General features: G+C 44.0%; 1 protein-coding gene and 3 non-coding genes across 4 annotated transcripts; all 4 read left to right on the top strand.

Moving 5' to 3' along the window:
• Positions 1-7,150: 7,150 nt before the first annotated feature.
• rpl23 (ribosomal protein L23) lies at positions 7,151-13,076 on the top strand. Its single transcript, NM_001011231.1, is given in 5 exon segments — positions 7,151-7,165; positions 8,661-8,744; positions 10,350-10,478; positions 10,810-10,923; positions 12,953-13,076. Coding segments are annotated over 5 exon segments (423 nt in total). The 5' UTR covers positions 7,151-7,152; the 3' UTR covers positions 13,036-13,076.
• Positions 7,771-7,903, top strand: LOC116408104. Its single transcript, XR_004220738.1, has one exon. It is a non-coding gene; the product is annotated as a small nucleolar RNA SNORA21 (small nucleolar RNA).
• LOC116408105 lies at positions 9,410-9,542 on the top strand. Its single transcript, XR_004220739.1, has one exon. It is a non-coding gene; the product is annotated as a small nucleolar RNA SNORA21 (small nucleolar RNA).
• LOC116408103 lies at positions 11,144-11,276 on the top strand. Its single transcript, XR_004220737.1, has one exon. It is a non-coding gene; the product is annotated as a small nucleolar RNA SNORA21 (small nucleolar RNA).
• Positions 13,077-16,022: the final 2,946 nt, after the last annotated feature.

The following is a 16,022-nucleotide window of genomic DNA, read 5'->3' on the forward strand; positions in this document are numbered from 1 at the left end:
TCGGCAGCCTGCACCCCGAGTCCGACGTGTACCTAGGGTTGCCGCCTGGCCGGTAAAAATGATGCTTGATCCCAATGTTAATAATAGGGAAAAAAAGATAAAAATATAGGAAGGCTGGTATTTTTTCTCAGAAAAGGTGGCAACCCTACATGTACCTGGTTTTTTTAACAGAAACATGTAATACTAGTGCTGGTTTTCTCTGTTAAAAATAAACCCTTGGGCCTCTCCCACTGCTGCTCCCCATCTTGGATTCTATTAGGACTGTCAGTGACACTGCACATGCTCAGTGCACTCTGGGCATCTGGTAAGATTTAATCTTAGGGGTCGTTCCAAATTATGAAGCAGAAAATTAGGTTCGACATACAAGCTGATGCTACAGGGCTGATCTATCAAATTATGATGCTGCCATGTAATGAGAATCTGAATTAATTACTAATCAGACATTTATATCCTATATATACAGTATATAGTAAGTGGGCCCCTAAGGTCAGGTAAGTGACAGCAGCACAGAGTATGGGCAGGGAATCAGCAGAAAAGAAGATGGGGGGCTACTGGGGCATCTTTGGGGGCACAGATCTTCCCTGCTAAAGGGCTGTGGGTGCCTTGGGCTGGTACAGACGACTACAACATAATGTACAACATTCTGCCCTACTTTTTCAGTTAAGCTTTACTTCTCCTGCTAGAATAATGGCAGTAATGCATTTATAGTGATGCTGAAGCATTCCATTAATATACTGGCACAGTCCCACTCCTTACAGCCGGTTCCATAATGCAGAGAAGCTAATGGTTCCCCAGTTTTCCTGGCTCTCTGACAATATTCTGTTCAATGCTATTTGCTTTCCTGGATACTATAGAGCTTACGTCTATATTGTTCCTGTCTTAAGCTCAGACTTTCCGTTTCTTGGCTGGAATCTCTGCTATATTTGTCGCTGGTTCCTTTTCAGCAACACTGGAATATGTGAAGCAATCGGAAAACTGTAGATTTAAATGCTTACAAAAATACATATATACGGGAAAAAAATATATATATTTATATACTGAAGACCTGGAGGCCTAGGGAAATCAGACCTGCCCTAAAATTGTCCCTATCAATATGATCAAAATATTAGACACCCCCCAATGATTGTAATCCCTTACCTTATACCCCAGGCTTGTGTTCCTGTTAGAAGCAAACTACACCAGCCCGGGGTAGCTGCAAGACATTGATTAATATCTGTTCATAGATTGCTACTGGGGAAATCGCTATGCGAGTGCTGTTTGGATATTTGGTTTGTGAGCACTCTTAGAACCTCATACTGCTGGGGGCTGCAATCATCCTCTAAAGTTCAGCCCAAGCTATTTTGTTCTTTTGAGCGTCACTAGTCCAGCACAATGATTAGTGGGAATACTCAAGTCATGTCCGATACTTTTTGCTGTCTAAATTCCAAGCCTAGATAATATTCCTGTGGCTTTATATGTGGCTGATAAGAAAGAAAGTCGAACCTCATAGTAATCAGGTCTGGACTGAGCTTTAAAATAGGCCCTGGCATTCCTAGTACCCAGAGGCACAAACAGCCCCCCCAGCCCAATAAATAGTGACTGTCTGTGGCACCTTACAGCCCCCCTGGCATTCCCAGTACCCAGAGGCACAAACAGCCCCCCCAGCCCAATAAATAGTGATGTCTATGGCATCTTACAGCCCCCCTGGCATTCCCAGTACCCAGAGGCACAAACAGCCCCCCAGCCCAATAAATAGTGACTGTCTGTGGCATCTTACAGCAGCCCCTCTGGCATTTGCCTGAACCCACAGATTGCCAGTCCGGGCCTGATTTTCAGTACCCAGAGGCCCAAACAGCCCCCTCAGCCCAATAAATAGTGACTGTCTGTGGCACCTTACAGCCCCCCTGGCATTCCCAGTACCCAGAGGCACAAACAGCCCCCCCCCAGCCCAATAAATAGTGACTGCCTATGGCACCTTACAGCAGCCCCCCTGGCATTCCCAGTACCCAGAGGCACAAACAGCCCCCAGCCCAATAAATAGTGACTGCCTATGGCACCTTACAGCAGCCCCCCTGGCATTCCCAGTACCCAGAGGCACAAACAGCCCCCCAGCCCAATAAATAGTGACTGTCTGTGGCATCTTACAGCCCCCCTGGCATTCCCAGTACCCAGAGGCACAAACAACCACCCCCCAGCCCAATAAATAGTGACTGTCTATGGCACCTTACAGCCCCCTGGCATTCCCAGTACCCAGAGGCACAAACAGCCCCCCAGCCCAATAAATAGTGACTGTCTGTGGCACCTTACAGCCCCCCTGGCATTCCCAGTACCCAGAGGCACAAACAGCCCCCCCCCAGCCCAATAAATAGTGACTGTCTATGGCATCTTACAGCAGCCCCTCTGGCATTTGCCAGAACCCACAGATTGCCAGTCCGGGCCTGATGGATGTAGTCCGACAAAGAGGGAATCGGGATTAAGCGAATTCCTTTCTCCAGTATTATAAAGAAAAATCCGGATTTATTGCTACATTAAAGGGCCAGATGGCAGATTATAACAAGGTTAACAAGTCCCAGTGTGCATCTGAACAGCAAGGTTTCGTTCCTGATCCGTGTAACAAAGGTGCCCAGAACTCCTGCCTATAAATTAATTTCCACTTATCTTTAATATTAATGTCATTGCTGATGATATTCTACAAGGTGAGTCTAGGAGTTGCTGGAGACACTGGGGGTATAAACACCACTTGAACAGACGGAGTATTGCAGGAAAGCCAGGGATGCCTGAGAAAAATCTGCCATAATTATGGATTTATATCCATAATCCATGCTTCTCTGGTCTTTGCGGACTTTACCCCACTGCAATCTAATAATGATCCCTACACTTTGTTTGATTGAACATACCCCCTGCAAAGGAACCCACCTAGCTGGGATGCACAAACACTGCCTTTCTGTCCTCCTATATAAGCCTAAGGGTGAAGACACATGGAGCTACTTAGTAGCAGCTACTTGTCACGGCTACTAACAGCCAGAAAATCCCCTGCCATAGACAATACTGAGAATTGCCTCTGCTAAACACACGTAGAGACAATTATCAGTAAATGACCAGCATTGTCTATTTCAGTAGCCGTGACAAGTAGCTGCTACTAGTAGCTCTGTGTGTCTAAAATAGACAATGCTGATCATTTACTGATAATTGTCTCTACATGTGTTTTAGCAGAGGCAGTTCTCAGTATTGTCTATGGCAGGGGATTTTCTGGCTGTTACTAGCTATGACAAGTAGCTGCTACTAGTAGCTCTGAGTGTCTGCTACTTGTCACGGCTACTAAAATAGACAATGCTGATCATTATGTTTTACTCACAGCCATTTGGGCCTCTGTGTACTTGAAATGTCAGGGCTTATTCTGACTCCCAGTCCATGACCTTTTCATTTAAATCTATTCTATAACTCTATAAATATATATACTTCAGTGCAGGACTAGCACCCCATTACATAAATGTGAAGAACTATTTATTTCAAAATATTTCCTGAAGTTCAGCATTAGTGCTACTTGGACTTTTAACAAGGATAATGTTAAAGTGGAGGGTAATATAACTGTATTACTATCCTAAGTGTGTAAAGATTAAAGATGGCTTCAAAATGATGTCATAATTCTTTATATTAGTCCATACATGTTCCTGGTGCATATACATTAACCCAGTACGTGTAGAACCATTATTTATTAACAAAGCAATTACACATATGTGCTTAGCACAAGGTGTCACTTTGCAAATACATAAATAATGTAAAATTTGTGGAGACCTTGTATATTCCTGAGTAGATGCATGTAAATTATATTATCCAATACTTAAACCACTTGTTTAGCCTGCCATCTGTCTGTCTATCTATCCATCTATCATCTGTTGGTAATACTTTTTTTTCAAAGTAAAAGACACCAGAGTAGTTTCACACAGAACTCTCTTTTATTCACAGAATTTTGCTGAACTTCCAACTGTACATAACATTTATTTATTTCCTGTTATTTATATAGCGCTAACACATTTCCGCAGCGCTTTACAGAGATTATTCATCATTCACATCAGTCTTTGCCCCATAGGAGCTTACGATCTAAGGTCTCTATCTCATTCAGACACGCTATAGGCAATTTAGTCAGGAACTAATTAACCTGCCTGAATGTTTTTGGAGTGTGGGAGGAACCAGAATGCCTGGAGGAAACCCACACAGACACAGAGAGAACATACCAACATTTTCAATTGGCAACTCACAATTTATAGAATAAAGCACCTTAAGGGTGAAGACACACGGAGCTACTTTTTCGCAGCTACTAAATTTTCAGAAAATCCCCTGCCATAGACAATACTGAGAATTGCCTCTGCTAAAACACGTAGACAATTATCAGTAAATGATCAGCATTGTCTATTTTAGTAGCCACAACAAGTAGCTGCTACTAGTAGCTCTGTGTGTCTTCACTGTAAGGCACATGGAAACCCATAACCATGTTACGACGAAGATTCAAAATTAGCCCTGGCATTTTAAATACAAACAGGTCCAAACACCCCCCCCCCAGACCCATAATAAAGCACAGGTCTTTGGTAGCTTACAGCAGCCCCTCTGACATTTGCCAGGTTCCAAATTGCCAGCCCAGGCTTGCCCATTCCCTAACACAGTGATCCCCAACCAGTAGCTCAGGGGCAACATGTTGCTCACCAACCCCTTGGATGTTGCTCTCAGTGCCCCCAAACCAGGGAGTTATTTTTGAATTCCTGACTTGGGGGCAAGTTTTGGTTGAATAAAAACAAGATTTCCTACCAAATAAAGCCCCCTGTAAGCTGCTAGTGTGCATAGAGGCCCCTAATAGCCAATCACAGCCCTTATTTGGCTCCTCCATGAACTTTTATGCTGCTTGTGTTTTAAGTCTTTTTACATTTGACTGTCATCCATGTTTTATCCACCAGAGGTCACCAAAGGACTCCCTTTACATAGGGAAAAGCACAAATTTTCGCTACGATAATTTCTGATGAGAGAAAATTCTTTTCACGGTCGTACGAAAATATTGTGGTTGCGATCCGAAAGTCACTTAATTTTTGCATCCGAACGCAAAAACCTTTTTTGGCATTGAAACTTCAATGCATGATTTTGGAAGCCTCCCATAGGACTCAATGGCACTACAGCTCCAACCTGGCCAAAAGATAGTCACGATACCAAAGCTTGAATGAATTCCGAAATGGTCGTAGTCTTTGCGAAAAATACGACTTTTTAACGAAAACCACAAAAAAGTTGTACTATTTTAACAATATTATCATGGTCAATACAAAAAGTTCTAACAATTAAAAAAAATACTAATTTTTCTCATTTGTGGTCAATCGTGCTTTAATGAATGGGCTCGTAAGGGTTTCACTGCAGCGCCACTCACAGGGGTTTATATATATATATATATATATATATATATATATATATATATATATATATAGAAGCATGTAGGGCAACAGGCACTCACGTAAATAAAGCAAAAGGGTGCCTGGGTGCAGGAACCGAACCAAAATCCATAAACAAGTAATGAGCCGCACTCACAGGTCTTAGTGTCAAATAAAGAAAAAAATATTGTAGCAAAAAGCTAACGTTTCGGCTGCTTCCACAGCCTTTGTCAAAGTGCCAAACACAAAACATAGAACCCCTGATAAACCAAAACATAGTGCCAAACACATTTGGCGCCACATTTGGTTTATCAGGAGTTCTATGTTTTGTGTTTGGCACTTTGACAAAGGCTGTGGAAGCAGCCGAAACGTTAGCTTTTTGCCACAATAATTTTTTTCTTTATTTGACACTAAGACCTGTGAGTGCGGCTCATTACTTGTTTATATATATATATATATAGCTAAGGTTTTTCCCCAGGCCAGTACTCATTTCTGAAGAGTAATACGCCAGCCCAGGGCGCAGCACCACCATCTTATGTAGTTCCCAGGCATCCCTTAGAGTGAAGACACACAGAGCTACTAGTAGCAGCTACTTGTCACGGCTACTAAAACAGACAATGCTGATCATTTACTGATAATTGTCTCTATGTGTGTTTTAGCAGAGGCAATTTTCAGTATTGTCTATTATTTAGTAGCCGTGACAAGTAGCTCTGTGTGTCTTCACCCTTATGCAGACTTTACGCTTGTGTGGCCAATGTGCCAAATTCCATAGTTTCATATACTGATCATGCTCAAGTATAAGGGACTAGGTAGCAAGACTCGGGGCAGGAGTGTGAGAGTAATAAGGGGTGCAATGTTTTCCCTTAGGAAAGTATAAAGTTAGTATTAGACCTGTCACTCATAATCTAACTCCCACATGAAGAAAGACATGCTGAGAGAGGGATAGGAAAGAGTAGCTTTTTACTTATTATTTCAGAAACAGTACACAATTTTTAGATGAAATGTCATTTTCATGATAGCCCCCCTTTAATAGAAGCAGCGCTTCCCCCAGCAGTCACACTGTTTATGTTCCATCAGGAATAATGGGGTGCTGATATCAGCCTGCAGCCTGTATGGCCTACCTAGCTTGTGTTCCCAGGCAGTATATTATAGAGACTTTTTGTTAGTATAATATACTTGGAATATATTTGGAATTTTGTTATCCATATTTTTAGAGGGTTGGGGGAATATTACTATACTAAGTATAATAACATTGCCCAACCCTCCAAAAATATAGGTAACAAAATTCCCTAAGCCTAGAAACCTCCTATAATGGCTCATCTGCCAAAGGCCCCTGAGTGTCCGCACTTTACGGCTGCCCTGGTTACAACGCTTCAAAGCTACCTTTATACCCCATGGGCTCCGCAGCCCTAACCTCTTTAAACCCTACTTTCCAGGTTGCTATATGCAGGCATTTCACCGTACGCCACAACAATTGTACATTTAAACCTCCTGCGGACACACAGGAATCGCCTTTACCTGGGCAGTCACGGCGTGTTATGGCGTAAACGAACCCACAAATGGCGCAGGCGCAGTCTCCACCACTTTAGGCCCCGCCCTTCCTCGTATATCTTGGTCACATGGCTATGCCGTCATCCGTCTGTTCCGGCGCCTCCAATCCGCAGGCGATGTCACGTGATCTCGCCCCCTTCTCCCTCCCTTGCCTGACTTGCTGCTATATCCCAGCATCCTTTGCGCCCGCCTCTTTCTCTTTCCGGTAACCAAGATGTCTAAGAGAGGTGAGGGCTGCGGGCCTGTGACTTAAATCCGTTGTCATCTACCGACTTGTTGTCGTTGTCGGTGCCTGTAACTTGCGGAGGGCGCTTGCTGATCCCTGTTCTTTTCCCGGCTGTCAGTATGGCCGATGCTGAAAGGCAGAGAGGGCTGTGGAGATGTCTTATATACAGCGGGAAGCTATAGCTGACGTCCCGGGAAGCCATGTTTAGAGTACGCTGGGCTTAGCCCCTCTCTCTGTAGTTTTCTAATTAGTGCAATAGTATATAGAGTATATTATGAATGTATATATTTATAGGTCGCAATCATTTCTTTCCTCTTCTATGTAATCAGCCAGGCTGTACCATTACTGTACATTTGGGGGGGGGATATAGTATAAGGAGAGAGTGCTTGGTATGTCCCTGTACCCACCTCTGTCTCTACTGCCCAAGGCCCATTACCCCCAGCCTTTATCTGCATGTGTATGGGACTCCCACAGATACCCCTTCCCATTAGCCTTACAATTTGTTTTTTCACTTTTAAACCCTGGGAGTACATTGTTGATGTTGAACTAGAACTTGGCACACATATATATATATATATATATATATAACAGGGGTAACAGGAAGCCCCTCTTCTTAAAGCACTTGCAGTGTCTGCTCGGTGGCACGATGAGTTGTCGTGGAAGAGGATAGAAAGACATTGCTTTTGGGTGAAGAGGCAGCTACATGTGCTGTTCTGCTTCAATCAGTGATGTGACACAAACTGAGCTTTTATAGCTGCTGTGTTTCTCTCAAATATTTCCTCATTTTTTCTTATTTTAGTTGGTTGGTTTCACTGTTAATCTAATCATTATTAAGGACATTGTTGTGAAACTACTAAATGTCCATATCCTACCCATGTATATGTTATATTACTGGCAGTACAGTGTCGCTATACTGAGTGCTGTCAAACTGCAATGCCTCTTTACTAAGGCACAGTTAATGGAACAGTATCCAAAAAACTATAAATGCTACTATAGTTTATATAAACAAGCTGCTTTGTATCGGTGGAGGCAGTCAAAATAGGGCTGAATGGCACAGGTTTCATAGCAGATTGCGGATAAACTCTATACAGTATAATGATGTTCTACAGAGCTAATCTGCAGTGTAACCTGGGCTTTTTGGCTGCCCCCATGGCTACACGGCAAGGTATTTATATAAAACTTAGTAGTGTTTTTAAGGCGCAAACACAGGGCAGCAGTAATTAATTATTTTAAAACTTATTTTTTTAGTGTCGCTGTTCTTTTAAACTGCTAAAATAATAGGCCAAATGTTTTATAGTTATGACTAGTGAGTAAGTGGCAGTGCCCATAGTGCTGGCAGTGATGTGGCTTGGCATGATGGCTGGCACAGTGCGTTGGGGGATAGTCTGCTCATACATGTGCTCCATGTATCACCTGTATGTAGTTTGCAGCAGTGCAGTAAAGTGTACCATGGGCCTCGTTCACTGTATTCATTCTTTGTTTTTTCTTGCCTGTAGGACGTGGAGGTTCGTCTGGTGCGAAGTTTCGCATCTCCCTTGGTCTCCCCGTGGGAGCCGTCATTAACTGTGCCGACAACACAGGTAAGGGTTGTTATCATGAGATTTAACATGGTGCAGAATGTCATTTGCCCCTAAGGGACATCCTAGTGTCCCACTAAGTAACACATTATTTACTAGCAAGTTGCCTTGGGGCTGTACTCAGCACCCCCTCACTGTACCCCGGTGCGGCCATAGGCTTATTCCGTCCCACTGATGAGAAAGTGCCCTTGGCACATAAGCCTGGCGTACAGACTAAATGCCAGTATAATATACATTTTAAGCTCCTAAAGTTTATTTTCCCTACTGTTGCTACTCATTCATTACACTCATAACACACAGGACAATTTAGCTTTGTCCTTAGGGTGCACCACAAGGCTTTAAGTATAGCCCTATACGAATTAAAGGTTCATGCTCTAATTTTTGTTTTAGTGGTGACATAGGGGCTCATTTGCTACTGGAAATTTTACACCAGTGCATTATGAACAATTTGCTTTGAACTGTCCAATGCACATTACAGACTTAAAGGAAATCTAAATGGTTGTTGTGGTTTACTGTACTTGTGCAAAATTGACCATTGGGGGGGGGGGTGTATGTATGTATATACAATTTGTTTTTTCACTTTTAAACCCTGGGAGTGCTGGTTTATATTTTTTGCAGTAGTTGATGTTGAACTAGAGCTTGGCACATAACAGGGGGAACAGGAAGTCCCTCTTCTTAAAGCACTTGCAGTGTCTGCTCGGTGGCACGATGAGTTGTCGTGGAAGAGGATAGAAAGACATTGCTTTTGGGTGAAGAGGCAGCTACATGTGCTGTTCTGCTTCAATCAGTGATGTGACACAAACTGAGCTGTTGTAGCTGCGGTGTTTCTCTCAAATATTTCCTAATTATTTTATTTGTTGGTTTCACTGTTAATCTAATCATTATTAAGGATGTTATTGTGAAACTACTAAATGTCCATACCCTGCCCATGTATATGTTATATTACTGGCAGTACAGTGTCGCTATTCTGACTGCTGTCAAACTGCAATGCCTCTTTACTAAGGCACAGTTAATGGAACAGTATCCAAAAAAAAACCTGATCTGTTTGCTTCAGAAATGTTACTGTAGTTTATATAAACAAGCTGCTTTGTATCAATGGAGGCAGTTAAAATAGGGCTGAATGGCACAGGTTACATAGCAGATTGAAGATAAACTCTATACAATATAATGGTATTCTACAGAGCTCATCTGCAATCTGCTGTGTAACCTGGGCCTTTTGGCTGCCCCCATGGCTACACAGCAAGGTAAATACCTTGCTGTGTAGCCATGGGGTACAAAGACTCCTTTGTAGTCACATTGGGCTTTAGGCAATGCAATCCTTGCATGGGCCGGAGTACTGATTTAATGTGCCTGTAGAAGGATCGTCACCCCTAGCCCAGCATGACCACAGGAAGTTTTGTTCTAATATCTGTCCACTTCTGCTAAGCTGGTACCACTGGGCTGGGTGTGGTTTTGGGGCACTTCTGGCGGAAATATTTTGGTACTGCAACTCTAATAATAATGACACAATTCTATGGATTTTTATAGGGAATTGTCTCTCCCTCTCTCACCTGCATTCCTGGAAATGTGCTGCTGCCTTTCCTAATGTTGCTAATGACTTTCTCCTAGGTGCAAAGAATTTGTACATAATCTCTGTGAAAGGCATCAAGGGTCGCCTGAACAGACTGCCGGCTGCTGGTGTTGGAGACATGGTGATGGCCACAGTAAAGAAAGGAAAACCTGAGCTGAGGAAGAAGGGTAGGTGGAGTGCGCATACAGGGGGCAATAGTCATCTCTGGGAGCAGTTGCCTTTAAATTTAATAGATACAGAAGACTACAGAGACACTGTTTATCTGTGGGGGATTGGGGGGGATGTGGTCTCTTTAGGCTGATAGCCCATGGGGAGATAAATCTTGGTTACCTGAAATGCCTTCCCACCGACAGTAAAGGTAATCACCGGTGGGAAGGCATACATGTTGCTTTTTTTCCCTTAGTCCCTCAGTTTCCTCCCGTGGGGCAACTAATCTCCCCGTGTTACTTTTATAAACCAACTTCAATTCCCCCAGTAACTGTGTATTCTCTCCCGCAGTGCATCCGGCAGTGGTAATACGGCAGCGGAAGTCGTACCGGAGAAAAGACGGGGTGTTCTTGTATTTTGAAGACAATGCGGGGGTGATAGTAAACAACAAGGGGGAGATGAAAGGTAAGAGGATTTCGCTGCATACAGAAGTGATATTATAATAGTCCTGATGTTATGTAGTGGTAACTGGGGTGATTCTACCCAAACACATACATTTTTGCAGCTGGAAATGTCTGTTTGCCTCCCCAAATGGAACCCTGAATCCACTTTGTGTTTGATCACCATGAAGGAGAATACTCAGCTGAACTAGTGTATTAAAGGGGCGCCCTGCTCTCAAATGGTCCCTCTTCTTAAAGCACTTGCAGTGTCTGCTCGGTGGCACGATGAGTTGTCGTGGAAGAGGATAGAAAGACATTGCTTTTGGGTGAAGAGGCAGCTACATGTGCTGTTCTGCTTCAATCAGTGATGTGACAAGTGGATGTCTTCCCATTATCTCTCCTTCAGTGGAGTATATACTCTATAGGGTCTCCCATTCATCTAAATGTTAGCAGGAATGTCTGGTCACTGGCAGATGTTGGTTGTACAAATTCACATCTGTAGAGAACAAAATCTAAACCCAAAGCTATGTTGCTTGCTAAATTGGTATTAATATTAACCCCGTTAATACCACGGATAGCAGAATATACGGCACCTGCATTCAGAGGCCGTGGGTTTGACGTTCTGGTCATTATTGATCTACGCTGCACCAATGTTTACACTGTAACACACAGCATGGATCAAAGAGCTGACCATCTGCACTAAAAGGCTTATTGAAATTTCCAACTTGAGAAATGGGAGCTCAGCACATGTGCAGATCCCAGAAAAACAAACTTTTCCATAAGGGGAGATTTCAGGCATTTTGCCTTCTGTTTTTTTTTTTCCTCTACATTCCCAGATCTGTGGAAAGTTAAAATGGCAAAATGTCACCTTCCGCTGCCCACATTGCCCCTGTGCTTGTGAGAATTCTCCCCTGAAAACACAGCTGCCATTTCAAGTTTTAAAACATCTCATAGTGGGCAATGGAGGGTGATTTGGAGGGTTTCATACCCAGGTGTCTTTGAACAAGGAAACTTGATGGGCAGGTGTTAAAATCTCCCTTGTTGTTGGCCTAAGAATGTAAATTAAAAATGTTTTATTTAAGGGGTTCATTCTGTTGGATTCATTCCAGGAAACCTTGGTCACTGATTTTTTTTATAGGAAATCTCCTGGTCCAAATCTGCTTTAATTTATACATTAGAGCAGGGGATCCCCAACCTTTTGTTTACCCTGAGCCACATTCAAATGTCAGAAGTTGGGGAGCAACACAAGCATGCAGAAGTTCCTGGGGTGCCAAATATGGGCTGTGATTGGCTATTAGTAGCCCCTATGTGGCCTGGCAGCACACAGGCTATGTGGCAGTACATCTGTTTTAAGCTTGCCTCCAAGCCAGGAATTATAAAATAAGCACCAGCATTGGGAGCTACATTCACTGATAGGGGATCGCTGCATTAGCGGTAGCTGCCATATTGCTTGTCTTATGTGTTTTTCATAGACCGTAACGGCAATAACTCTACCTGGCTGATACAAGGACAGTATGAGCCTTGCTGATATTTACTAATACAATTTATTGTAAATAAATGCTAACCTGTAAGCAATTAAAGGCTGTATTTAGAGAATATTCTCCTAGAATGGAGATTGCCTGGATGAGTTCTTGATCAATCAGAATATCCAAGGCTATTGTGATACTAATATCTACAGTTAGTATTAGTGGTTGTATTTATAGTTTATGTATGTGAGTGTATAGATAGGTAAGTATAGGTTGTGGGTGATGGGGAAACTTGGAAGGGTTGAACTTGATGGACTCTGGTCTTTTTTCAACCCTATGTAACTAGAAGAAAGTGTTTTTCTCAATTGGCAGATGCTGAGCACCTCCATGTTTGACTGCTCAATGCAGCATATGGGGCCCAACCTGAACTTCAGTTACTGTAAAATACAGGCTGAATGCTCATTTGGTATAAAGATAACAATAAGCTGTGTCCTAATGCTGAAAAGGAAGATGCACCTTTGGTGGTGCAATTAAATAACATGGGTTTTCAAGAACTTGAAAGAATTTTTTTTTTCTCTCTGCTTTTAGGCTCAGCTATCACAGGCCCCGTGGCGAAAGAGTGTGCAGATCTGTGGCCCAGGATTGCTTCCAACGCAGGCAGCATCGCATGAACACACCCTCTCTTTGTAAAATAAAAAAAAGTTGGAACAAACATGGAGTCTGGTGGTGGTGTTACTAAAAGCTGTACATGATTCCTCAATGGCAGATCTGTATCGGCCTGATCTGATGGGATTTTAACTCTTTCCATGCCCAGCGGTCTTGATCACTGGTAATTGGCTATTGTAAAGCAAACTCTCCCATACCCCTGTATTCCCTCACTTGTACTGAGAGCTATCTCCCATACCCCTGTATTCCCTCACTTGTACTGAGAGCTATCCCCCCTACCCCTGTATTCCCTCACTTGTACTGAGAGCTATCTCCCATACCCCTGTATTCCCTCACTTGTACTGAGAGCTATCTCCCCTACCCCTGTATTCCCTCACTTGTACTGAGAGCTATCCCCCCTACCCCTGTATTCCCTCACTTGTACTGAGAGCTATCTCCCATACCCCTGTATTCCCTCACTTGTACTGAGAGCTATCTCCCTACCCCTGTATTCCCTCACTTGTACTGAGAGCTATCTCCCATACCCCTGTATTCCCTCACTTGTACTGAGAGCTATCTCCCATACCCCTGTATTCCCTCACTTGTACTGAGAGCTATCTCCCATACCCCTGTATTCCCTCACTTGTACTGAGAGCTATCTCCCCTACCCCTGTATTCCCTCACTTGTACTGAGAGCTATCTCCCATACCCCTGTATTCCCTCACTTGTACTGAGGGCTATCTCCCCTACCCCTGTATTCCCTCACTTGTACTGAGGGCTATCTCCCCTACCCCTGTATTCCCTCACTTGTACTGAGAGCTATCTCCCCTACCCCTGTATTCCCTCACTTGTACTGAGAGCTATCCCCCATACCCCTGTATTCCCTCACTTGTACTGAGAGCTATCTCCCCTACCCCTGTATTCCCTCACTTGTACTGAGAGCTATCTCCCCTACCCCTGTATTTCCTCACTTGTACTGAGAGCTATCCCCATACCCCTGTATTCCCTCACTTGTACTGAGAGATATCTCCCCTACCCCTGTATTTCCTCACTTGTACTGAGAGCTATCCCCATACCCCTGTATTCCCTCACTTGTACTGAGAGATATCTACCCCTTCTTGAAGCTATATAATGTATCAGCCAGTACCACTGATTCTGGGAGGGAATTTCACATATTTCTGAAGCAAACAAGGCAGGACATCAATATTTTATGTTGTCTGTCTTTTCTTAGATGTTACTGTTCCTTTAAATACATAATCTGGAAGAGCACAAAATGTCATCCCCACTATTTGCCACTTGTGTCTCCTCATATACACTGCAAAGGCCTTTGCACACATCCCCTCCATATAGGCCAGTAATGAAGTACGTGTATTTTATTTCATACAGACTTCTGCACTCCTAGTAGTAAGCTTTACCAGTTTTGTTTTTATTTTTCAGTGTAACTAATTTGTATTTATTGTACAGAAGACAATCTGGTTAAAAAAAAAAAAGGTAAATCCTACTACACACTCATTATAGTATGTAAATATTTTACTCAGAGGGAGGGGGCAATGAGTTAAGTGCCACTGCACCATATAAATGCACATATGGAAGCAACTGATAATTCTAGACCTAATAAAACAAGCAGTAATTAAGGTCCAATATGAATCAAGCAAGTACAATTGTCTTTATTATAAGGCACAGAAGGGTCAGTTCTGTAAAGTGGCCAGCAGATGGAGCTGTAAAGAAAAATCCCTAAATGCAGGAAAGCTGGGTGCAAAGTACCAAAAAAGGCAACAATCTGCCTCTCTAAATAATATGCTAAAGGTCTGCGTGATAGATTGTGTATAATGTTGAGAACTGTAGTGTCCCCATGAATACATTACTACCTGCATTTGGCAGTATTGTATACATAAGGGGTGGGACAGAAGCAATCTAGTTGCCCCCCCCCCCCCCCCAGGTCTGGACTGGGAGGTAAAATAGGCCCTTGCATTCCCAACCAGCCCAATAAATAGTGACTGTCTGTGGCACCTTACAGCCCCCTGGCATTCCCAGTACCCAGAGGCACAAAGCCCCCCAGCCCAATAAATAGTGACTGTCTGTGGCACCTTACAGCCCCCCTGGCATTCCCAGTACCCAGAGCACAAACAGCCCCCCCCCCCAGCCCAATAAATAGTGACTATGGCACCTTACAGCCCCCCTGGCATTCCCAGTACCCAGAGGCACAAACAGCCCCCCAGCCCAATAAATACTGAGTGTCTGTGGTACCTTACAGCCCCCCTGGCATTCTCAGTACCCAGAGGCACAAACAGCCCCCCAGCCCAATAAATACTGAGTGTCTGTGGCACCTTACAGCCCCCCTGGCATTCCCAGTACCCAGAGGCACAAACAGCCCCCCCAGCCCAATAAATAGTGACTGTCTATGGCACCTTACAGCCCCCCTGGCATTCCCAGTACCCAGAGGCACAAACTGCCCCCCCAGCCCAATAAATAGTGACTGTCTGTGGCACCTTACAGCCCCCCTGGCATTCCCAGTACCCAGAGGCACAAACAGCCCCCCCCCCAGCCCAATAAATAGTGACTGTCTGTGGCACCTTACAGCCCCCCTGGCATTCCCAGTACCCAGAGGCACAAACAGCCCCCCCAGCCCAATAAATAGTGACTGTCTGTCTATGGCACCTTACAGCTCCCCTGGCATTCCCAGTACCCAGAGGCACAAACTGCCCCCCCAGCCCAATAAATAGTGACTGCCTATGGCACCTTACAGCCCCCCTGGCATTCCCAGTACCCAGAGGCACAAACAGCCCCCCAGCCCAATAAATAGTGAGTGTCTATGGCACCTTACAGCCCCCCTGGCATTCCCAGTACCCAGAGGCACAAACAGCCCCCCAGCCCAATAAATAGTGACTGTCTGTGGCACCTTACAGCCCCCCTGGCATTCCCAGTACCCAGAGGCACAAACAGCCCCCCCCAGCCCAATAAATAGTGACTGTCTGTGGCACCTTACAGCAGCCCCTCTGGCAATTGAAAGAAC

Source organism: Xenopus tropicalis, chromosome 10, assembly GCF_000004195.4.
Source record: "Xenopus tropicalis strain Nigerian chromosome 10, UCB_Xtro_10.0, whole genome shotgun sequence".
NCBI lineage: Eukaryota > Metazoa > Chordata > Amphibia > Anura > Pipidae > Xenopus > Xenopus tropicalis.